At 48.2% G+C, this 24,564-nt stretch overlaps 2 protein-coding genes across 5 annotated transcripts; one reads left to right on the top strand and one right to left on the bottom strand.

The window, feature by feature from the left end:
* Nucleotides 1–69: 69 nt before the first annotated feature.
* On the top strand, nucleotides 70–12,779 carry LOC150045287 (mitotic-spindle organizing protein 2B-like). Of its 4 annotated transcripts, XM_090320591.1 has the most exons (5): nucleotides 133–224; nucleotides 571–671; nucleotides 881–1,029; nucleotides 1,749–1,928; nucleotides 12,449–12,779. In XM_090320591.1, the coding sequence occupies exons 1-5, from the start codon at nucleotides 177–179 to the stop codon at nucleotides 12,601–12,603; spliced, it is 633 nt and encodes a 210-aa protein (XP_090176717.1). In that variant the 5' UTR covers nucleotides 133–176; the 3' UTR covers nucleotides 12,604–12,779. The 4 variants fall into 4 exon arrangements, with proteins under 4 accessions (XP_090176716.1, XP_090176717.1, XP_090176715.1 ...); XM_090320590.1 differs by lacking the exon at nucleotides 571–671 and having other exon boundaries at nucleotides 70–224; XM_090320589.1 differs by lacking the exon at nucleotides 133–224 and having other exon boundaries at nucleotides 438–671.
* Nucleotides 12,780–14,128: 1,349 nt separating this feature from the next.
* LOC150045286 (tubulin alpha-3 chain) lies at nucleotides 14,129–22,147 on the bottom strand. Its single transcript, XM_090320586.1, has 5 exons — nucleotides 22,076–22,147; nucleotides 18,049–18,271; nucleotides 16,969–17,117; nucleotides 15,820–16,500; nucleotides 14,129–14,525 (listed from the first exon to the last, which is right to left on the bottom strand). The coding sequence occupies exons 1-5, from the start codon at nucleotides 22,076–22,078 to the stop codon at nucleotides 14,229–14,231; spliced, it is 1,353 nt and encodes a 450-aa protein (XP_090176712.1). The 5' UTR covers nucleotides 22,079–22,147; the 3' UTR covers nucleotides 14,129–14,228.
* Between the last annotated feature and the right edge of the window lie 2,417 nt (nucleotides 22,148–24,564).

The following is a 24,564-nucleotide window of genomic DNA, read 5'->3' as shown; positions in this document are numbered from 1 at the left end:
AGACAAGTTGTTGAGTGCCCATTATAGCGGACATTCCGCTAGGTACTACTCCCTAAGCGCCCATGACCAATGCCGTCTGGCAGGGAACGTCTGATCGCAGTTTTCCACCACAGCATCCCCACCCCTGACACGCTAGGCGTTCAGTACGCGTATAGGGATCAAATGACGACGTGGCGATGGCTCGGCCCACGGTGCCAGGGCTGTTTTGTCCCTGCGGGAACGATGTACGGAAGAAGACAGCGGGCAGCGGCCGGTAGAGGGCGTGGTGGGAGCGCCAGGCGGGCCGGGTGGGCGGGGCCGGGGCCGGGTGGGCGGGGCCGGGGCCGGGCGGGCCGGGTGGGCGGGGCCGGGGCCGGGGCCGGATGGGCGGGGCCGGGGCTGGGGCCGGGTGGGCGGGGCCGGGGCCGGGGCCGTGCGGGCCGGGTGGGCGGGGCCGGGGCCGGGGCGGCCGGGAGGGCCGGGTGGACCGGGTCGCGGCGCGCGCAGGCCCACGGGGCTGCGTCTATGGCGGCTTCGGCCGGCGGTCCCGCGCACGGGGCAGCCACGGGGATGGAGGCCGCCACCTTGCAGAAGCTCGCGCTGAGACGGAAGAAGGTGCTGAGCGCCGAGGAGACGGAGCTGTACGAGCTGGCCCAGGCTGCGGGCGCCGCGGTCGACCCCGACGTGTTCAAGTGAGCGGGCGCGGGTGGGGGCGCTTCGCGCTGGTCGGAACGGCGCGCACCGCCGTTACCAGATCCCTCGCCCGCTGGTCTCCAGGACCCCTCTCGTCTTTATCGGGGTCTTCAGGGATGTGGCTCCTGGTGGCCATGTCGGGCCCCGTCGATCCTCTTCGCTGGGGCCGCGAGGGTTCACTGACCACATTGCATTTTGTTTTCTCCAGGATCCTGGTGGACCTGCTGAATCTGAACGTGGCCCCCCTCGCCGTCTTCCAGATGCTCAAGTCCATGTGTGCCGGACAGAGGCTAGCGAGCGATCCCCAAGACCCTGCAGCCCTAGCTCTGCCCACGTCCAGCATGCCAGAGACCCGAGGTCAGAGCTGGGGCCCCAATGGCAGGGGTGGTTGGACACAATGTCACCTTATCCCTGGAAAGCCAAGCCTGTCTGTCTGTCTCATCCTATTTGCTATCAGGGACCCTAGTTTGGCCAGCCACTTCCGGGCAGGGCACTCCCAGCATAGCTGGGGATGGGTGGTCCCCAGTTTCTTCTCACCTCTTCAAGCATGCCTTCCTTGACAAACAAGGAGGGGGGGAGTGCCTTTGATCTTTATCACCCTGACATCACAGCAGCACTCAGAGAAACACTGCCCTTTTCTTCCCTCTTACCCCTATCTACCCAGGCCAACTCCTGTCTTGAGATGGGGCCAGCAGAACTTCCCTCCAAAAATTGTAAAAGATTTCAGAACCAGGTCACCACCGACTACTCTAGATTGCACAGTAAGAGCCTGTGTGAAAGTGCAGGTTTAAAGGGCTTCCTTGTGCTGGTAATCATGACAGAATGGACAGATACTAACCACCAGACTATGTCATGGAGGAGCCTCTCTGGTCCCTGCACTGACTCATCTTTGCATTGCTTCCCACCCCTGTGGTGTTGGGCCCCCTCCTAGACAAGGGGAAGGAGGTCAGGGCTGACACCTCATCTTGGAAGTACCCATGCAGGCTGGGCCATGGGGAGAATTACCAGGACCCTCCCAGCTATCTTCACTGACCCACCCTCTGTCTACTCTCTTTGTGTTTCTCTCTGACCTCCAGAGGCCTCCTTTCTCTCTGCCAGGAACTGTAGTCCCCCTGCAAGGCCCTCCTATTCCTCTGTCCTGCGGCCTGCAGCCTCTCCAGTTCTGCTCCACTGCCCAGCTGCCAAGCACTCGCCTCTCTCTCCAGGGGCCCCTGCTTCCCTCCGGTTCTCTTGCTGCCTGTTCTCTCCTTTCACAGGTCGCGTTTATTAGCTTATCTCTGGGGGTTGGTGTGATCTGTAGTTTCCCTCAAACCACCAGTGGCCCTTCAAGGCCAGAGAAGCATTCAGCTGTAAAGGTAGAACCACAAAGGCCATGTTGTCTGAAGAGCTGACCAACGACACAGTAGGTCAGTTTAGTCAGGCACCAGTGACTTATGGTTTGGTGGCTCATGTAATCCTAGCTACTTGGGAAGCTAATATGAAGATCACACTTTAAGGCTGCCCCAGGCAAGAAAGTCTTTGAGATTCCTGTCACCAGTTGACTACCAAAAAGCTGGAAATAAAGATATGATTCAAGTGGTGAGCACCTGTTCTGAATAGAAAATGCTAAGGAACACTGTCCAGACCCTGAGTTTTAAGTCTCAGGACCAGCACCTAAAGAAAGAGAAAAGGAGGGCCGGGAGTTTGGCCTAGTGGTAGAGTGCTTGCCTAGCATGCACGAAGACCCGGGTTCAATTCCTCGGTACCCCACATACAGAGCAAAAAGCCGGAAGTGGTGCTGAGGCTCAAGTAGTAGAGCTCTAGCCTTGGGAAAGCCCAAGCCCAAGACTGGCAAAAAAAAAAAAAAAAAAGAAAGAAAGAGAAAAAGAAGGAAGGAAGGGGAAGAAAAGACACTACCAAAGCCACAATATTTCTAGACTGTGCAGTAGGCCTGCTGTCAGGAGAGATCAGCAACTCCCATACCACATAGGTGAACTCTGCTAGGAAAGATGTTGAGGCTATAAAGGACCCATCCAAGGGGAGGGAAAAAAGGCACCAATTAGGCAGCATGGTGTGCTGTTAGGAACATGGCCTCGGGCTGGAAAACCATCTGGCCTACTGGGCCCTGATTCCTACCTGGGTGGAAGGTCTGGAGGAGAGAATAGATGTCCCCCCTTCCTCTCAGCTTCCTTGTCAGGACCACAAGAATAACATATATTTGTGCCATAAACCACACTTGTAAATTGAGCCCTCTTCTTGCCTCATTTCTGGCCTGAGAGACCTTGCAGGTGGTTCTAGGACCTCAAAGTCGGGGTGTGTCAGACCTTAGGGGTCCTGATTGCACCCACCCCACGTCCCCTCCAAAGCTCCAGGTGCTCCCTGGAGCTAAGGCTCAGGGAGGGAAAGAGAGCTGGCAATAAGCTGAGATTAGGAATCCCTGGGCCAGTTTTCAGGGGGAAGGAAGAACTAGGTCTAGGGTTCTCCTAGTTCAAGGGGATAGTGGAACTCACTAGCTCAGTGAGCAAAGGCATATCTCAAGGATTTGAGACACACCTTTGATTAGTGAGAGAGGTGGCTGGACAAACTAATGGAGATGGGCATGAGAGGAGCTTCCTAGCCACCACAGCAGAAGGGTAAAGCAGGTGAGGGGCGCAAAGAGTTACTTGGATAGAGCCCTGCAGCCTGCCAGATGGCATAGTGGGTAAGACAGAAATGCAGTGTTGTGGCCTGGTTGTGTGTGTGTGTGTGTGTGTGTTATACCAGTATTGGGGCATGAACTCAGGGCCAAAGCACAGTCCTTTACCTTGTTTACTCAAGGCTGATTAACACTCGAGCCACAACTCCACTTTCAGCTTTTCGCTGGTTTATTGGAGATAGGAACTTCTTAGACTTCCCTACTCAGCTACCTTCAATCTGTGATCCTCAGATCGTAGCTTCTGGAGTAGCTAGGATTACAGGTGTGAGCCACTAGCACCTGGCCTGTGTTGTATATTATGTCTGGCCTGTCTGGAAGAAGGATAGAAAGTCAGGAGGTACCTGGGGATAAGGTTCTGGAAGTATGGGCACAGAGGGTGTTGGGAGGAGCGGAATGATTGGAAGCTCCAAAGAAGGTAGGCGGAAGCCCCAAATAGGAGAACCAGGATTAGCCCCACAGAGTTGGCTCTCACCAGTCCAGTCATAGAAGCATAGCCTACACTCTAGTCGTGGGACGACACAGAATCCCTGGAGAAATGCTGAGGGCAGAACTCAGGGGACCTGGAGAAGCTGACTAATAGGGAAGAGACATGACCTGCAGCCCAGGCCACCAGATGAGCCACAGGAAGAAGTGCTTGGGAGATGGGGCAAGACGAGCTTCTACTCCACTCATCCGATAGGTGAGACAGCGTGGGCAGTGTGCTGGAGAGCAGCTGGTACAGAGTTTGCTTTTGCACGGGTGCTCAAAGAGGAGCTGTTGTCTGGAACCTGTACCACTGGCTCCCTAAGGATCATGATTTCTGTCTGGCAAGATAGAGACATATTTCCTACACTACCCCATCCCCACCCACTTGGTCTGTACTTGTATCCATTTTTTTAACCTTACCCATCACTTGCTTCAAGAAACTTCTGCTTCCTGTGAAGCCCCTACACAGAACATGCTCTACAAATTCAACTCATATTTTGCTTATTAAACTTGCCTGTAATCCTATCTACTCAGGAAGCTGAGATCTGAGGATCCTGGCTCAAAGCCAGCCTGGGCACAAAAGTCTATGAGACTTTTATCTCCAGTAAACCACCACTAAGGGGAAAGCAGCACTGTCGCTCAAGTGGTAGAATGCTAGTCATGAGCTGAAGAGCTCAGGAACAGTACCCAGGCCCAGAGTTCAAGCCCCATGACAGACAAAAAAAAAAAAGCAAAAAACAAAAAAACTTGACATTATTATAAAAAGGAAACTAAAGTGAGAAAATAAGAGGAGCAGTCAGAGTGATCTATTTTATGGGAATATGCTAGCCTATGTTAACAATTTAAATTTATTTTATTTAAAAAAATTTTGGAGCCAAGAGTTTGGCCTAGTGGTAGAGTGCTTGCCTAACATGCATGAAGACCGGGGTTTGATTCCTTGGTACCACATACATAGAAAAAGCTGGAAATGGTGCTGAGGTTCAAGTGGTAGAGCTCTAGCCTTGAGAAAGTCCAAGGGCAGTGGCCCTGAACTCAAGCCTAGGATTGGCAAAAAGAAAAAAATTGTGATGGTACTGGGGCTTGAACTTGGGCCCTTTTTCTCCCACAGCTGGCACTTTTCACTTGAGCTATATGTCCATTTCTGATTTTTTGCTGGTTAATTGGGTCTCTCAGATGTATATGGCCAAGCTGGCTTTGAAGTTTAATCCCCAAATCTCAGCCTCCTGAGTAGCGAGAATTAAAGGCATGAGTCACTGGTGTCAATCCACAATGGGAATTTATGACCACTGAGATGGCACAGAACTAAGGGTATAGAGTGGCTACAGGATAACAGGATACAGGCCACAGCCCACTCAGAGGTTTGAGTCTCTAAGCTGCAGCAGGCACAAGGGGTCTATCTGGATACCTGGCCCCCAAAAGAGAAGGGGGAAATAAGACCTCAAAGGCAGAAAGCAGTCTTGCTGATGAGGTCTACAGTAATTAAGTCATTAAGGACAATTAAGTTCAGGAGTGTTCTGCTTTGGGGGGGGGGGGGCGTCGCGGGCTGCAACTCATGGCCTGGGTGCTATCCTTGAGCTTTATTTTGCTCAAGGCTAGGGCTCTACCACTTTGAGCCACAGCTTCACTTCCAGCTTTCTATTGATTAATTGAAGATAAGAGCCTCATGGAGGGCTGGGAGTTTGGCCTAGTGGTTAAAGTGCTTGCTTAGCGTGAATGAAAACCCGGGTTCGATTCCTCGGTACCACATACATAGAAAAAAGCCGGAAGTGGTGCTCAGGCCCTGAGCTCAAGCCCAGGACTGGCCAAAAAAAAAAAAAAAAAAAAAAAGAGCCTCATGGACTTTCCTGCCCAGGCTTTTTGTTGTTGTTGTTGTTGTTGGTTGTGGCACTTGAACTCTGGGCCTGGGTGTTGTCTTGAGCTCTTCAGCTCAAGGCTACCACCCTACTCCATGAGCCACAGTGCCACTTCCGGTTTTATGGTGATTAATTGGAGGTTTTCTGGTGATTAATTGGAGATTAAGAGTCTCACTGACTTTTTAGTGCCCAAACTGGCTTTGAACTGAGATCCTGAGATCTCAGTCTCCTGAGTAGCTAGGATTATAGGCATGAGCCAACAGCACTGGCAAAATCTTTATTTTTTTGTTTTTCTTCTTGTTCATAGCATTTGAACTCAGGCCTGGTCACTGCCCCTGAACTTTTTCACTCAAGGCTAGCATCCTACCACTTTGAGCTACCCTGTTACTTCCAGTTTTCTGGTGGTTAACTGAAGATAAGAGTTTCATGGACTTTTCTGGGCTGGCTTTGAACCACAATCCCCAGCTCTCAGCCTCCTGAGTAGCTAGGATTACAGGCATGAGCCACAAGTGCCAGGCAAACTCTTTTAAAACATAAAAGGTGATGTGTGAAGTGTGAAAAATGTGAGTCTCCCAAAGTGAGACACTCATGTGTCTAGTGTAGTCAAGGCACACTACCTGTATAAGCTCGCAGTAGTTGTAAAAGAACTGTCACCAAAACTGAATGCAAAGGTTTGGGAATGTATATTGGCTTGAAATATTAATACAGTTAGCTCTTATGTCTGTAGGGAACTGGTTTCATGAACCCCATGAGTACCAAAATCTATAGATAAATGCTCCGGGTCTTATATAAAATAGCATAGTGTTTGCATATAGCTTATACACATCCTTCCTTGTAGATTTTCTTTTGATGCTTCTGGGATTTGGACTCAGGGCCTCCTACTTGGTAGATAAATGTTTTATCATTTGAACCACATGCCCAAACTTTTTTTTGGTTTTACTTATTTTGTGTGTGTCTATTGGTACTGGGATTTGAATTTAGGGTCTGGGTGCTTTCCTTTAGCCATTTCACTCCAGGCAAGCACTCTACCACTTGAGCCACATCTCTGCTTGAGCTTTTTTTTTTAATACTTTTTTTTTTTTTTTTGCCAGTCCTTGGCTTGAGCTCAGGGCCTGAGCACTGTCCTTGGACTTTCTCAAGGCTAGAGCTCTACTACTTGAGCCTTTTCTATGTATGTGGTACCGAGGAATCAAACCCAGGTCTTCGTGCATGCTAGGCAAGCACTCTACCACTAGGCCAAACTCCCGGCCCCTGTTTGAGCTTTTTGCTGGTTAATTGTAAATAAGAATCTATTTTTGATCTAGCCTCCACATACGAGAGAAAATATGTCTCTCTAATCTCTGTGCTCTGAGACCCTCTTCAGGAAGCTCTTGCCTTTGCTAATGAATCCTAATGTTTCTCCTATTCCATCTTGTAGTTTCGAAGTTTCAGATCTGATATTGAGGTCTTTGGTTCCTTTTTGTATGTAAACCCTGGTCCTGGGGCTTGAACTCAGAATCTAGGAGATATCCCTGAGCTTTATTTTTTTATTCTGTTTTATTTTTGTCAGTCATGGGACTTGAATTCAAGGCCTGGGCACTGAGCTCTGTTGCTCTAAAGCTAATGCTCTACTACTCTGAGCCACAACATCACTTCTCGTTTTCTGGTGGTTAACTGGAGATTTGAGTCTCATGGAGTTCCCTGCCCAGCCTGGCTTTAAACCACAATTCTCAGATCTCATCTTCCTGAGTAGCTAGGATTACATGTTTGATCCATTTTGAATGGATATTGGTACAAGGTGTCGGCGATCCCATTTTAATCTACATATGCATGTCTACTTTTTTTTTTTTTGCCAGTCCTGGGGCTTGAACTCAGCCCCAGCCTAAGCACTGTCCTTGGGCTAGAGGTCTACTACTTGAACCACAGCACCATTTCCAGCTTTTCCTATGTATATGTGGGGCCAAGGAAGCGAACCATGGTCTTCATGCATACTAGGCAAGCACTCTACCACTAGGCCAAACTCCGACCCCTGCATGTCCACTTTTACCAACACCAATTATTGAAGAGACTGGGGTTTTTTTGTTTGCTTGTTTGTTTGTTTGTTTGTTTGTTTTGCCAGACCTGGGGCTTAAATTTGGGGCGAGGGCACTGTCCTTGAACATTCTTTTTTTTTTTTTTTGCCAGTCCTAGGACTTGAACTCAGGGCCTGGGCACTTGCCCTTGGACATTTTTTTTTTTGTGTGGGTCATGGGGCTTTAACTTATGTTCAAGGCACTGTCCCTGAGCTCTTCAGCTCAAGGCTACCGCCCTACCCTTGAGCCAAGCCTCACTTCCTAGGGGGTAATTGGAGATAAGAGTCTTAGGTTCTTTTCTGCTGGGGCTGGCTTTGAACCTTGATCCTCAGATCTCAGCCTCCTGAGTAGCTAGGATTACAGGCGTGAGCCACCGTACCTGGCTTCTTGGACACTTTGCTCAAGGCTAGCGCTCTGCCACTTGAACCACAGCACCACTTCTGGCTTTTTCTGTGTATGTGGTACCAAGGAATCGAACCCAGGGCTTCATGTGTATGAGGCAAGCACTCTACTAATAGGCTGTGCTCCCAGCCCTTAATTACGATTTTTTTTTGTGGGTCATGGGGCTTCCTTGAGCATTCTTAAGGCTAGCACTTGACCCACAACACCACTTCTGGCTTTTTGTGTGTGTGTGTGTGTGTGTGTGGTACAGAGGAGGAATCAAACCCAGGGCTTTGTGCATGCTAGGCAAGCACTCTATCATTAGGCCACACTCCTGGTTCTGAAGCTGTCTTTTTTCTTTTTTTCAATGTAAATTTTTGGCTCCCTTGTAAAATATCAGATGACTGTAAGTATGCTATTCTAGTTTATTTCATTGGTCTTAGGGCCACTACTTTGATTTTAGGGTCAGTACTTTTTTGTTTCGTTTTGTTTTTATTATAGCTTTGTAGTAAAATTTGTGGTCTGGAATTGTGATACTAACAGTTTTTTTTTCCCTTAAAATTGCCTTGGCTATTCAGTACCTTTTGTAGTTCCATTTGGATTTTTGAGTTCTCTCTTTTCTTGCTCTTATTTCTGTTTTTACGTTCTTAATAATACCTGATTGTCAGTTGGGTACCAGTGGCTCACACCTGTAGTTCTAGCTACTGAAGCCTAAGATCTGAGGATTGTGAGGTTCAAAGCCAGGGTAGGTAGACAGGAAAGCCCATGAGATATTTATCTTTAGCCACAAAAAAAGGCCAGAAGTGCAAGCCAGGTGTGTGGCTCACACCTGTAATCCTAGCCACTCAGGAGTCTGAGATCTGAGGATCAAGGTTCAAAGCCAGCCCAGGCACAAAGGGCCTGAGACTTCATTTCCAATTAACCTCTAGAAAACAGGAAATGGGGCTTGGCTTAAGGGTAGGGCAGTAGCCTTGAGCTGATGAGCTCAGGGACAGCACCCAGACCAAGTTCCAGCCCCATGACCCCCCCCCACCCACACAAAGCCAGAAGTGCATTTGTGACTTAAGTGGTAGAGCACTAGCCTTGAGCAAAAAGCTCAGAGACAGTACCCAGGCCCTGAATTCAAGCTCCAGAACTGGTGCTGATAAAGAAATAAAATACCTGTTTATTTGTGTTCCCACAAGGAGGCACTCTCACCAAAAAAGGATAAAGATATCCTTACAAGAAAGGATGAGAGATATCTACAGGAAAGGATAAGAGTAGAACACTCTACATTTACCCCCACCCCAACCCCACCCCTCGCTTTGGTTGGTTATGGGGCTTGAACGCTGGGCGTGGGTGTTGTCCTTGAGCTCTTGAGCTCATGGCTAGCACTCTACCACTTGAGCCACAGCACTACTTACAGTTTTCTTGTGGTTAATTGGAGGTTAGAGTCTCATGGATTTTTGTGCTCAGACTGGCCTTGAACCTCAATCCTCAGACCTCAGCCTCCTGAGTAGCTAGGATTAGAGGCAGGAGCCACCAGTGGCTGGCTACACTCTAGATTCTTTACAAATCAGATTGTACTTTAGCTGCCTGGCCTGCTGGCTGAGCTTACAGGGGATAGTGTATTGAACCTCACAGAGGCCATTCCAAAAGGTGGTCCCTGCCAGGTGCTGGTGGCTCACACTTAAAATCCTACCTACACAGGAAGCTGAGATCTGAGGTTCATGGTTCAAAGCCAGCTCAGGCAGTAAAGTCTATAATACTCTTTTATCTCTGATTAACCAGAGAAAGCCAGAGGTAGAGTAGTGGCTCAACGGGTAGACCACAGGCCATGAGTAAAAAAGCTAAGGGACAGCACCAAGGTTCTGAATTCAAGCCCCAGTACCAGCACAAAAATAAGTCAAAGAGGGTCACAAGTTGGCTTGCCCCAATCCTTGACTTCCGAGCCTCCCCACGTGATGACTGAGTAGCTAGGACCGGTACATTTTGGAGATTTGCTTCTGTAGGGGATCATAGAATGCTGAGTGATCACCGGAGTTTTCAAAAACTGAATGAGGAGGACGTTTTGACTTTCTCTGGTACATAGGACTGTCCTGTAGAAACAAGGGCCTGGGATCATCACTTGTTATCACCCTCCATGTCATCTGATCTTAGTATTAAGCCTATGGATAAAATGAGAAGGCCTGAAATTGGGTCCCTAGTAACAAAAGCATGTCATTCCTGAGGTATCCAAGAATCATGTTAGAGCTGGATAAGTGTGGTGTGTGTGCGTACATACATATGTACCTGCCAGTATCAGGGCCTAGGTGCTGTCCCTCAGCTTTTTTGCTCAAGGCTGCCACTCTACCACATTGAGACACAGCTCCATTTCTAGCTTTTTGCTGGTCAGTTGGAGATCAGAGTCCCTTGGGCTGGCCACACTCCTCAGATCTCAGCCCCTTAGTAGCTAGGATTGTAGATGTGGACACCAGTGCTCAGCAAATGGCTGTTTTGAAGGTTTGTTTTGCAGTCGTGAGTGTGCCATCATGCCTGCTAGCTCTCTACCACTTTGCACCTGAGTACTAAGTGGGTTTTCTTCATGTCTCCTGTGGTTTGTGGTTGTATTGGTTTCCTTTTCACATTAGGTTGGGTTTATCAGCCACATCAAATTTACAGATGGACATTATTTGCTCTTTTCTACTTCCTTGTCCTTTAGTTTCCCGAAGGACCTGCTCAGTGTCCTGAGGGCAGGGGAGAAGCTCAGATGTATGGCAAGTTAAAAGGAAATGCTTCGAAGTCAGGCCTTCATTCCAAACCTGCCTTGCTCTTTAGGCCCTGGATTGAATTGGGCATGACCCACTCCTTGAAGAAGGCATGTGGGTACCTGAGCACATTCCTGGCTCAGCCTGCTGAGAGAATTGTGTGACCTACCGAGAGCATGCTGTGGGAGACACTGTAGCGTGACAGGATATAGCAGCGCTTTTTTTTGTTTGTTTTTGGCTCTTTGGGTAAGTCTGCTTGAGGCATGTCCTGTCCTCACAAATCTTCTGAAGTCTTGTAGATGTTTTTAGCATTCTGAACTTAGGAGCCACTTTTTTTTTGTCTTTTATTCCTTTTATTAAAGTTCATTTCATAGAATATTATTTTCTATGATAGCCTGTCCACAGCTATTGAGGCTTTGCCCACTATCCTATGCTTAATCTCCTTTGCCTCTGTATGTTAGTGACTAGGATGCTTTACAATATATCATGTCTCTATTTTTATTTGTTTTGGTCATTCAGTGTGTTTATTTGTAGATTTATAGGCACAGTCTAGTTACCACAAATAAGGGAAAATATGCAGCCTAGTTTTTTTTTTTTTTGGTCTTGCTTGCTTCGCTTAGTATATTTTCCAAGTCTTTCCATTTCTGTACAAATGATACAATGTCATTCTTAGATAAGTAGAATTCCATTGTGTGTATGTGTGTGTGTGTGTGAGACATTCCACTCTTTTTTTTTTTTTTAACCCATGGGGTTTGAACTCAGGCTTTAGGCATTGTCTATGACTTTTTTTGCTCAAGGTTAGTACTTTGGCACTTGAGCCACAACTCCGGTTGCTTCTTTTTGCTGGGGAATTAGAGATTAGAGTATCAGGGACTTTCTTCTGCTGATGGCTTTGAGCTGTGATTTTCCAATCTCATCCTCTTGAGGATTATAGACTTGAACCCTTCACCACCCAGGTTATAACTACCCCCTTTTAAAAATGAAGCTCTAGAAAGAGTTTTAAAAAGTCAAGTCCAAATGTAGCTGCAGATCTTTCTGAAAATAAGACTAAGATTAAGGAAAACAACCAAGGAACGTATGAACCAATGGAGTTGGAAGTGACTGAACATCATTTTCAAACACTTAAGGCCTGGCTGGAGCCCCACATGGACTCAATAGCCAAATCCTGGCACAAGAGGCTCAGCAACTGTATTTCAGGAATATGCTTGTAAGCAAGAGCTTCCAGAATCAGAAATTGGCCTGCAGTCCTTGCTGTGTTTCAGCCTCTGGGCATCTCCTAAGGCCACTGGTGGGTGGTTTTAGGTGAACATGTACTGGGGAGCTAGGTATGTGTTCCTGTTGCCTTCAAAGGGTCAAATCATGTATGTGGTATAGGGAAGAGTAGTGAGATGACATTCCCTGAATGGACTCCATTCATGTATGATTTGAAAATAGCTTTGCCCTGTCCTTGGGCAAACTGTCAAGTGTTTTCCTATGACTTATTAATTAGGCAGTTGAGTCTCAGGACTCTGAGCTGATATGGGATCTCCAGCTGGAACAGCTTGAATACTAACAGACAAGAACGTTGCTCAGGAGACAAACATGGTAGGTGTTCTGCATCTAACAGCTGTTTCTGTATCTCTGCAGGCAGAAACAAAGGCGGCCCTGCTCTTGGCACACCCACACTGGCAGAACGCAACAGCAGGGAAGGATCTAGCCAACGGATGCCACGCCAACCCAGTGCCACAAGGCTACCCAAAGGGGGTGGGCCGGGGAAGAGTACCTCTCGAGGTGGCACATAGGACTGGAGCAGAGCCTGCAGGCCACCGTTCTCAAAAGCTGACCCACCAGCCTGTGGCCATTTCTTTCCCTTACATGTTTCTGAAAGGCTAAACATGTTAACTAGACATTCTCTATCACTTTTAGACATATTAAAGAACAAAGACTTAGAATAAATTGTTTGCTAATCTTCATCATACACTGGCCAAATTAAGCAAATCAAACCAGTAACTTCATCTTTCTAGCCCTGTTTTGGGGTCTGAGAAATATGCCATATCTGGGTTATAAAGAAGTTACCATGCTTCCCTTGAAGTGAAAGGCTTCCAGAAAGCAAAGGTGTTAGTGTGTGGATGGAGGGGGGCACTGCCTCCAGGGACCTCATGATGAAGTCAAGGCCAGATGTGGAGAGAATTTGCTAACACCCTTTTCTCACTCCTACATCCTGGCCTTTACGCTGAGCCCATTCTAGGCATTTTGTAGATGCTTCCTACCACAGACCTTAGATTGAAGTACTCTATTTCTGTGGGGTTTTTTTCCTTTCTTTTTTTGTGGGTCCTGGGAATTGAACTCTGGGCCTGGGCGCTGTCCCTGAGCTTTTCAGCTCAAGGCTACTGCCCTACCATTGAGCCACAGCACCACTTCCCATTTTTTAGTGATTAATTGGAGATAAGAGTCTCATGGCTTTGTAGTGCCCAGGCTGGCTTTGAACTGAGATTCTCAGATCTCAACCTCTTGAGGAGCTAGGATTACAGGCATGAGCCACCACACCTGGCTTTTTGTTTTGTTTTGCCAGTCCAGGAGATTGAACTTAGGGCCTGGGCACTGTCCTTGAGCTTTTACAGGGCTAGTGCTCTACCACTGAGTCACAGTACCACTTACAGCATTTTCTGTGTATGTGGTACCAAGGAATCGAACACAAGGTTTCATGCATGCTAGGCAAGCACCCTCTATCACTAGACCATAATCCCAACCAAATTTCTGTGTTCCTAAGTCAGGGTTTTGTATGAAGCCCAAAAGCTTCATACTCAGTCTTCTGAGTGTTAGGCATGAAGACATATCAACACTCTCAATCGAAGCCTTTATAATCGAGCCAGCGTATTTCATCAATGGAGAGACTTTCTAATAGCATTCAGTGGAGAAAACCTAACTCAAATGTTTTGTGAGGAGAAAGGTCTCAGGGCCTGGGCACTGTCCCTTGAGCCCCTTTTGCTCAAGGCTAGCATGTTCACTTCAGCCACAGTGCCACTGTCAGCCTTTTCAGTGATTAACTGGAGGTGAGTCTCATGGACTTTCCTGCCCAGGTTTGCTTTGAACCACAATCCTCAGCTCTCAGGTTCCTGAGTAGCTAGGATTACAGGCATGAGCCACTGGCACTCAGCTTCCCAGTTTTCTTAGGAGCAGTTAGTAAATCTAGGAGATTGGAAGTATTAATTCCTTGATGGCAACTATGTGCTTTCCCAGGACCCATTTCAAGGGAGCTTATACCAGCTTTCTATGTGGCTTGGAGAGCTTGTCCACTCTGTGGGCAGAAACAAACAACAGGAAATATGGAATTTATGCAGAACCTTTAATTGCAAACAACTCGAAGTCAGCCATGCTGAGGAGTGGCAGGAGTCAGGAACAGATGCACCTGCCAGCAACATGGCCCTCAGTATTCTTCTCCTTCTTCAGCCTCTGCTTCCACGGAATCCACGCCCACCTCTTCATAATCCTTCTCCAGCGCTGCCAGGTCCTCCCGAGCCTCGGAGAACTCCCCTTCCTCCATGCCTTCGCCCACGTACCAGTGCACAAAGGCCCGCTTGGCGTACATGAGGTCGAACTTATGGTCCAGGCGGGCCCAGGCCTCGGCAATGGCGGTGGTGTTGCTCAGCATGCACACGGCCCGCTGCACCTTGGCCAGGTCTCCTCCAGGCACCACCGTGGGGGGCTGGTAGTTAATGCCCACCTGTCAGAGAAGAAAGCAAGCACTCCATGAAGTCTATATCAGGTCCAGAAGTGGTGCCTACTGTTGCTTAAACCCAAGACACTGTACGTGCACTCCTTGGGGCTTCCTTTGTGCCAGACATGGGGTCAGGACAGCAGGAAGATGGGTCCTGAGAAAGTAAATGCAGGGGAAGAGGAGCCATGGAGTTGTGTCATTCTGGCGGGGTCCCAAGTGGCATGCGAGCTGTGTCTAACAACTATGTCATGTGATAGATGCCCGGAGGAGGAGACTCTTTCCCCTAAAACATATGTGCCGCCTTATATTCTTAATGGAATCTTTCCTTCACAGACTTCAGTAAGATGACAATGAATTTCTGTAGTGGAAATCTCTAGTTTAATAGCCTGCAAGTACTGAATACAACTGCATTGCCCCCAGAGAAGACTTTCCCATCTTGTGGGCCACCAACTAAGCCTCTAAGCTGACAGGCATACACAAAGGTGACAAAGGCCAGATGTGATAAAAAGCTGCTACCATCGTGGCAAGAAGTAATCTACTTCAGTTCTAAGTGAAGCAGAGGCAGCATTGAAGAAACCAAACAGCAGGCATTCCAACTTTCAGAATCAGGACATAGGTAATGTGCAGGTCAACCAGAGCAAAGAGCAGCTGACTTGTTCTGCAGAAGGCATAACTATACAAGCCCCAGGATTAAGGTTCTTTATCACAACTGTTCAATCTTGCTAGTGTATGACAAAAGCAGCCATGAACAATCCCTAAGTGAATGAATGGACAGGGCTGTGTATAATCAGAATCTTAATTTAAAAAATTAGGCAGCTATTCTAACAACCATGCTATCCTCTTATCCAAAAGAATATAATGGGGAGAGGGGAATCCCAGGTAAGAATTTAACAGCAAGTTGGGCACCTCTAGAAAACCTGAAGGGGCACTGTGGCTCAAAGTGGTAGAGTGCTAGCCTTTAGCAAAAACAGTTCAAAGATAGTGACCAGGCACCAAGTTCAAGCCCTACAACAAAGAAAAAGAAAACAGATAAAATTACATTTCCCACATTAATCCTACCAGGCACAAATGGTACAAAACCTTTCAGAAACAGTCGTGTGTATATGTGTGTACGTACACTGCCTAGTGTGATGACTCAGTAAAAAAGATGCAGGAATATCAGTGATTTCGCCCTCTGGTTCACTTCTGTAAGCCTACTCAAAGTAGAACACACACAGCAATGTCCCCAAAGTATGTGAACCATGGCTGCAGGTCCACTGCGTGCTGACAGATATGGGGACCTCACACCACCCAGTCCTACCTTAAATCCAGTCGGGCACCAGTCCACAAACTGGATGGTACGCTTGGTCTTGATGGTGGCAATGGCCGCGTTGACGTCTTTGGGGACCACGTCCCCCCGGTACAGCATACAGCAGGCCATGTACTTGCCATGCCGAGGGTCACACTTGACCATCTGATTGGCCGGCTCAAAGCAGGCGTTGGTGATCTCAGCCACCGACAGCTGCTCGTGGTAGGCCTTCTCGGCCGAGATGACAGGCGCATAGGTGGCCAGGGGGAAGTGGATGCGGGGGTACGGCACCAGGTTGGTCTGGAACTCTGTCAAGTCCACGTTGAGGGCCCCGTCGAACCGCAGGGAGGCCGTGATGGAGGACACGATCTGCCCGATCAGACGGTTGAGGTTGGTGTAGGTGGGACGCTCAATGTCCAGGTTGCGCCGACAGATGTCGTAGATGGCTTCGTTGTCCACCATGAAGGCACAGTCGGAATGCTCCAGGGTGGTGTGGGTGGTCAGGATGGAGTTGTAGGGCTCCACCACCGCGGTGGACACCTGGGGGGCTGGGTAAATGGCAAATTCCAGTTTGGACTTCTTGCCATAGTCCACTGAGAGCCGCTCCATGAGCAGAGATGCGAACCCAGAGCCGGTGCCTCCCCCAAAGCTGTGGAAGATGAGGAAGCCCTGCAGGCCGGTGCACAGATCCGCCTGGAGGAAAACCACAGTTCGTGAGCCAGCGCCTGCACAACATGCCAGGCTCCCTTCCTTCCCTCTGCACCTGCACAACACGCCAGGCTCCCTTCCTTCCCTCTGCGCCTGCACAACACGCCAGGCTCCCTTCCTTCCCTCTGCGCCTGCACAATGCACCAGGCTCCCTTCCTTCCCTCTGCACCTGCACAACATGCCAGGCTCCCTTCCTTCCCTCTGCACCTGCACAACACACCAGGCTCCCTTCCTTCCCTCTGCGCCTGCACAATGCACCAGGCTCCCTTCCCTCTGCGCCGGCCATCAGTAACTCACACACCAGGACCCCACACTGGGCAGGAAGACCTGTGCAGACTCAGCTGGACTCCTGATTCCAGGCTGAGACTGGCCACAGTGACCCATCCACATCCCAAGGCCCCACTCTCCCCACAGGGCCACGTCCACACGCAGCCCTCCGCGTGCCATTCTTACCAGCTTGCGGATCCGGTCCAGGACCAGGTCCACGATCTCCTTGCCAATGGTGTAATGGCCTCTGGCATAGTTATTGGCAGCATCTTCCTTCCCGGTGATCAGCTGCTCGGGGTGGAAGAGCTGCCTGTATGTGCCCGTGCGCACCTCGTCTGCAAAGAGACAGCGTGTGCCGACTCTCAGGCTTCCTCTGCTCACCAGGATGGACACCTGGCTGGCTGCGGTTCAGGTCAGCACAGCACATGCTGTGCCTCCAGGTCAACAGGGACTCCCTACAGGTTTTCTCTTGCCTTGATTTTCATTTCTCTCTCTCCAGCTGGTTGGCTGGCTGGCTGAAACGAGGTCTGCCTGCACAGCCCAGACTAGGCTGGAACTCCATAGGGAGCCAGGCAGGACTCATGGTCATAATCAAAGTGCTGGGAACACAGGTGTGCCCCTCCAGCCCTGCACACGGAGGCGATGTGTGCCTCTGGGAGGCTAAAGGCAGCTCAGGACAAATGCCAAATGGAAATAAGCTCTCACATGCTCACACTGGACAGAAACGGACTTCTCTGACCTGCAACCACCTCAAAGGAAGGAACTTAACTCCTTCAGACACTGCACAGATACCAGGCCAGTGGGACTGGCAGTACCCTATGTGGCCTGGGTCTCACATGCTGTAAGGGGGACATCCTGTCACCTCCTAGGGGACACTGGAAGGTGCTTTCTCTCCATCCCTTCCAATCTGGAGGAACCACATGGATGCTCTTTGCTGCCTCTTCATAGCTGCCCTGTGCGAGCAGCTCCACAGCACCAGGGAGAGAAGCAACACCTGTGCAGCTGCACCCGGGGTCTGCAGAAGTGACCTGACCGGGGAGGCAGCAGGAGGACTCTCAGCCCATCATCTTCCTGCTGGCAAAGCAGCTTCCTTACAGGCCAGGCTTTCCTAAGTTAGGAGTCTGGGTGCCACGGGCGGGAACCTTTCAGCTTCTCACCCAACACGTTCCCTTCTCTCTACAGAAGGATTCCAGGAGCCTGCATGGGGCTGAATGGAGGTGCTCCTGCCCTCCCAGGAAGGCCCCCCTCCAAGCCTAGAGCACCTACCGACCACAGTGGGCTCCAGGTCCACAAACACTGCTCTGGGCACGTGCTTGCCGGCCCCAGTCTCGCTGAAGAATGTGTTGAAGGAGTCATCCCCACCACCAATTGTTTTGTCGCTTGGCATTTGACCATCAGGTTGAATTCCATGCTCCAGGCAGTATAATTCCCAGCAGGCATTGCCAATCTGGACCCCTGCCTGCCCCACGTGGATAGAGATGCACTCGCGCTGGAAACCAGAACACAATATGAAAAACGTGTATCTTCACAGCAACTGGCATGGCACAAAATGTTAATACAATTTTGTCATAAATGAGTATTTAGAATTGGGTTCATAAAGAGCTCCTAAGACATAGCATTCTTTGAACTCGTAGTGATTATTTTATATCAGATTATTTTTATCACAGGTCTATCCAACATGGACCCTTGAGTTATGAACAGCAATAGTCATCATAAATTCACCTTCTGAGCAATCCACAAACTATGTTTGAAATTAATATAAAATAAGTAGATAAGGCTAGGTGTTTGGTCTTTTTAAAAAAAAAAGAAGATATGGGGCCAGGAGTTTGGCCTAGTGGTAGAGTGCTTGCCTTGCAGGCACAAAGACCCGGGTTCGATTCCTCGGTACCACATACATAGAAAAAAAGCTGGAAGTGGTGCTGAGGCTCAAGTGGTAGAGCTCTAGCCTTGAGAAAGTCCAAGGACAGTGCTTAGGCCCTGAGCTCAAGCCCAGGACTGGCAAAAAAAAAAAAAAGATAAGCAATTCTGTATTCAAGGATTAGGTTATCCTACCTTAAGTAAAGTAATGGCTTAGAAAATCCAGTATGATTTATGAAATAAGTTTTCTTCCCCCTCCTTCCCCCGCAGAGCTGAAGATCCAACTCAGGGGGCTTGAACTTGTTAGTCAAATGCTCACCAACTGAGCTAACTCCCCAACCCAATAAAGGGTTTCAGAGAATTGTCAACACATAACAGTTTGCTTATCCATCAAAGGGAACAGAGTACTCTCACAATCACCCCCCAGACCTCCTGCAGAGCTTCTGGGCTCTGCTGGAAAAGCAAACAAAGCCCAGGGGTCTTCCTGGGCTGAAGAGAAAACTGCTAGTTCAAGGAAGCTGAAACAGCTAGAAACCACAGGACAAAGCAGACAAGAGGCAGCTTCATGGAAGAACTCAGGGGCAAATGAGAGCAAGCCTCTGTAAGGCTCAGGAAGTAAGGGATGTGTTAGAACTCTGGTTCCAGAGCAGCAGGAGGCAGAGAAATCCCTGGAATCACATAGCATGGAGTAAAGCTTCTGTTTCCATTCATCCTGTTACCTTTTAATTCACACAACACTGAATGGGGGTGTGTGTGGGGGGGGAATGTGTGCTTTATAAGAAAGGCCAAGTGAGGTCAAATGGCTGTTCTGAATCCACATGGAAATAAGTAAAAAGCTCCTAGCTAGGCCAGAACTTTGGCCTAGTGGTAGAGTGCAAGCAGCCTAGTAAGCACAAAGACCCAGGTTCCATTACCCGTACTACAAACATAAAAAAGCCAGAAGTGGTGCTGTGGCATAAATAGTAGAGCTCTAGCCTCGAGAAAGCCTAAGAACAATGCTCAGGCCCTAAGTTTAAGCCTCAGGACTGGCAAAAAAAAAAAAAGAAAAAAAAAAAAAAGCTCCCATCGATGGAGGCTCTAGGCAGAAAGACTGAAGTCCAGGATTATCTAGGAAAAAAAAATACAAGAAGCCATAGGGCACTGATTGCTTGCATTTGTAGTAGTGACTGATAATAAAGGCTTCGGTTCAAACCAACCTGGCCAGAATAGGCTGAGACACTTAACAAGCAAAAGTCCAGAAGTGGAGGTATGGTTCAAGTGGTAGAGCCCCAGCATTAAGTAGAAAATGTTACAAGAGTGAGGTCCTGGATTCAAATCTCAGTACTAGCACATATACTCACACACATAAAAAAAACCTCAGACCCTGTTTGGAAAATAACTAATGTAAAATGGTCTGGAAGTTTGTCCAGAAAGACAAATCCAATTAATTCAAGTACAAATGATACTGGTGTGGGAGGCGCAAACCCTTGCACATATATACTAGAAACACGCTCTATCACTAACCCAAACCCCTCCTTTTTGGTCAGTAACAGGGATTGAACTCAGAAGTCTCAAGGCCTCACTCAGCTTGCTTGCTTGTTTATAGATAGTGGCCAATGGTAGAACCATTTGAGCCATACTTCTAGCCCAGATTTTGTTATTTGGAATCTTGTGGACTATTGTGCCTGGGCTGGCTTTGAACCTCAATCCAGTAGAGTTAAAATTAGACATATGAGTTACTTGTGCCCTGCTCTCATCATTTGAGTCATGCCTCCAATTCTGAAACCAACGTTTTTTTTTTTTGCCAGTCCTGGATGGAGCTTGAACTAAAGTCCTGAGCACTGTCCATGGGCTTTAAGGCTAGAGCTCTACCATTGAGCCACAATACCACATGCAGCTTTTTCTATGGATGTGGTACCAAGGAATCAAACACAGGGTTTTGTACATGCTAGGCAAACACTCTACCACTAAGCCAAAGCCCTGAAACCAACTTTTGTAGAAAGAAAATGCCAACATAAACCTGGGTTATTGCAGTTACATATTTTGTGTGGTTTGTAAGCAACCAATCATATAAACATTAGTTTGAAGAGAAAATTGAGACTGAAATGACTAGCCATCAGCTTCAGTACATTGGGAACAAGTGAAATGAGCTAAACTTTTAAAGTTATTTGAGAAGGGTCTTTATATCCTCTCTCAGTATAAGATGATCTTGTACAGGCACTTATTTTAAATGTGCATCCACAACGACAGAAATGTTTAATTAATGTGCAAATGATTAATATATTAATCCAATTACCCAGTAGTCACCTATAAGCTGGGGTATAAAAATGAACGTGTCAAGTACTGATAGCTCTTACCTGTAATTCTAACTACTCAGGAGGCTGAGATCTCCGGATCTCAGTTCAAAACCAGTCAGGGCAGGAAAGTTCCTGAGACACTTATCTTCAACTAACCACTAAAAAGCTGGAAGTAGAGTTATGGCTCAAGGGTAAAATGCCAGCCTTGAGTGAAAAAAATCTAAGGAACAGTACCCAGGCCTCAGTTCAAGCATCCAGGACCAGTGAGGACACACACACACACACATATTAAAACACCTTTAATCCAAGCTAATAATAAAACAGAGATAGGGATCCTGATTCAAGACTTGCTTGAGCAGAAATTTACCACAATCCCATGGCACATGTCTGTTACCCTAGGAAAGTCCTTGAGACTCCTATCTCCAATTAACCACCAAAAAGCCAAATTGGAGCTGTGGCCCTAGCCCTAGAGTGCCAGTTTTGAGCAGAAAAGCTAACGGATAGTGCTCAGACCGTGAGTTCAAGGCCCAGAACACATATACACAAATAAGAGGGGAAAATCGTTCACATTTTCCAGCATGTACCGTTTCCTATTGATCTTACATCAAAACTTGATTTTTTTGGGGGGGGTCATGGGACTTGAACTTTGGGCCTGGGCACTGTCCCTGAGCTCTTCAGCTCAAGGCTACTGCCCGACTCCTTGAGCCACCGCGCCACTTTTGGTTTTCTGATGGTTAATTGGAGATAAGAGTCTCACGGTCTTTAGTGCCCGGGCTGGCTTTGAACCAAGATCCTCGGATCTCAGCTTCCTGAGTAGCTAGGATCACAGGCATGAGCCACGGCACCCAGCTCTGATTTCTTTCTTTTTTTAATGATTTGATTCAAAAAAACCAAACCGCCTGTTTTTTGTAAATGCTTATTTCCCGTAAACCACTCTGTATTGCTTTGGAAAGAAAAGCTAGAGCGATGCTGGCTGCAGCCACAGCCGCCGGGGGAAGCGGAGGGCAAGCGGGTACCTGCTGCAGGGAACTAGTGTCACCGCAAACACACGCGGCGGAGTCACCTCGGCAGTGCCCTGCCCACCCCCTGTGCCCACACCAGGTCCCACACAACCCTGCTGCCCTTTCCAGCCTGCCCCGTCCCGCCAGTGCACCGCTTACCATGGTTTCCTCCGGGTAACACACCGCGTTCTCACCTCCTCTCCGTCCGAGGCCACGTGCCCAACCGCCTGGCGTCCCCGCAGCACACCGTGTCCTGATTGGCTCACAGCCCGCGCAACTACTATTGGTTCTCACAGCTTTAGGGCGGACCGTAGGCTTAAATCTCAATCGTGATTGGCCACCTACCTTGACGTCCGAAGCGTTCCTTCTGATTGGTTGTCTCCTGAGGCCCACATGCTCTTGGTGCCTACTGAGAAGCTCTATAAGAAGCCGTCCCGGGGCCGAGCAGAAGCTCTGCTTCCCGGAGGAAAGGGGCCATGTCGGGTCCCACATCTGCATCTGCCTGTTGAAAACTCACATCAGGAATCCAGGATGGCCAGTGTCAGGATTCGAGACCTGCCCAGGCAAGAGGTTCAGGAAAGGGGCTCAAAGCCAACCTGAACGTACAAGGGGGCGGGGAGGGAGTCCTGGGACTTGAACTCTGGGCCTGGGAGCTGTCCCTGAGCGCTTCAGCTCAAGGCTACCCCTCGACCGCATTGAGCCACAGCGTCACTTCCAGTTTTCTGGTTAATTGGAGGCAAGAGTCTCCTGGACTTTCTTGTGCTGGGGCTGGTTTTGAGTCCCAAGCCTCAGATTTTTCGCCTCCAAACTCCAGAAAAGGAGGTTGTTTTTTTTTTTTTCCCCTTCACCACTGTTTTTCTTTTCCTTCCTTCCTTCCTTCCTTTCTTTTGCCAGTCATGGGGCTTGAACTCAGGGCCGGGATAAAAGCCTCACAGGGACTTTTCTGCCCATGCTGGCTTTGAACCACTGTCCTCAGATCTCAGCCTCCTGAGTAACGGGTTACAGCTGTGAACCACTGGGGTCCAGCAAGATCTTTTTTTTGGCCAGTCCTGGGGTTTATCTCAGGACTTGAGCACTATCCTTGGGCTTTCCTCAAAGCTAGTGCTCTACCACTTGAGCCACAGCACCGTTTCCAGCTTTTCTATGTATGTGGTAGTGAGGACTCGTGCCCAGGTCTTTGTGCATGCTAGGCAAGCTCTCTACCACTAGGCCAAAATCCCAGCCCAAGATCATTTGCTTTATTTTCACTCTCCCCAACACTTTTTGTGGTACTGGGACTTGAACCCAGGACTCTGTACTTGACACTCAACTCATGTGCCAGCCCTTCAAAGAATTCATTCTTTCGAATATTTTTCTTCTGAGACTAGAAATCTGCAAAGGAAGGGATAGTGAAAAAGTTCCCCTTCCACTCACCAGTAGCGACTACACACAGAAATCCAGCAGTGTTGACTTTGTAGAAAATTACTTTCTTCTGGCTTTGTCAGTTTCCCCAGCATCTAGTACACAGAGGAAATCATCTTCCTCACTAGAACCTATAGAGTCAGTGAAAGAAAATACATTTTCTTTCTACCTAGGATCCCAGGACAAAGAATAGTGGGTCATAAAGAAGCAACTGAACTATGTGGAAAGTCTTAGAGATAAGACATATTTTAGCAAAGGCTGTACAAAATTCTCTCATGTTAAGTTCTTGACCTTAAGAAAAATGATGTTGATTCACATGGGAACTTCTGCTTCTAAGAAATAGCAAAGGGGGTCAGAAGTTTGGTCTAGTGGTAGAGTGCTTGCCAGGCATACATGAAGACCCAGGTTCAATTCCTTGGTACCACATACATAAAAAAAAGCCAGAAGTGGTGCTGAGGCTCAAGTGGTAGAGCTCTAGCCTTGAGAAAGTCTAAGGACAGTGCTCAGGCCCTGAACTCAAGCCCAGGACTTGCCAAAAAAAGAAATAGCAAAGAAAATAATGAAGATTGTTCCATATCTATTGTTTTTCAAGTGCTTTTAATTTACTAACCAATATACCAGAGTGACTTTATAAAATTCATCAACTTATTTTTTATTTTTATTTTTTGCCAGTCCCAAGATCTGAGCACTGTCCTTGGGTTTTCTCAAGGCTAGTGCTCTACCATACTCCTGACCCCAATCATCAACTCATTTTCTCAAGTGCCTGTTAATTGTTCTAGGCATTAACCACAGGATCTGGAATTTTCACAGAGAAATTAAGATGCTAAAAGTGATAAACAGAGCCCTGGAGTTTAGCCTAGTGGTCGACTACTTGCCTAGAATGCACGAAGACCTGGGTTCAATTTCTTGGTACACATACATAGAAAAAGCTGGAAATGGCTCAAGTGGTAGAGCTCTAATTCTGAGAAATCCCAGGGACAGCACTCAGGCCCTGAGTTCAAGCCCCAGGACTGGCAAAAAGGGAAAAGTGATAAACATAAGCATAATAATGGATTGAGCATCCAAGTACACACCTGTAAGTCCAGCACTCATAAAGTAGAGGCAGTCTGGAATGTGGCTTAGTTGTAGAATGCTTGTCTAGCAAGCATGAAGCCCTGGGTTCGATTCCACGGTACCACATACATAGAAAAAAGCCAGAAGTGGTGCTGAGGCTCAAGTGGTAGAGCTCTAGCCTTGAGAAAGTCCAA

Source organism: Megascapheus bottae, chromosome 28, assembly GCF_031878675.1.
Source record: "Megascapheus bottae isolate mThoBot1 chromosome 28, mThoBot2.hap1, whole genome shotgun sequence".
NCBI classification, from domain to species: Eukaryota; Metazoa; Chordata; class Mammalia; order Rodentia; family Geomyidae; genus Megascapheus; species Megascapheus bottae.
Note: the sequence above shows the minus strand (reverse complement) of the source record. Positions and strands in the feature narration are given on the sequence as shown.

Coding starts and splice junctions, on each gene's coding strand:
- LOC150045287 (XM_090320589.1), top strand. CDS start 505: ATGGCGGCTTCGGCCGGCGGTCCCGCGCACGGGGCAGCCACGGGGATG. Junction 672..880: donor GTCGACCCCGACGTGTTCAA/GTGAGCGGGCGC, acceptor TGTTTTCTCCAG/GATCCTGGTGGACCTGCTGA. Junction 1,929..12,448: donor CCTGTTCTCTCCTTTCACAG/GTCGCGTTTATT, acceptor GTATCTCTGCAG/GCAGAAACAAAGGCGGCCCT.
- LOC150045286 (XM_090320586.1), bottom strand. Junction 16,501..16,968: donor TGGACCGGATCCGCAAGCTG/GTAAGAATGGCA, acceptor GTTTTCCTCCAG/GCGGATCTGTGCACCGGCCT. Junction 14,526..15,819: donor GGTGCCCGACTGGATTTAAG/GTAGGACTGGGT, acceptor CTTCTCTGACAG/GTGGGCATTAACTACCAGCC.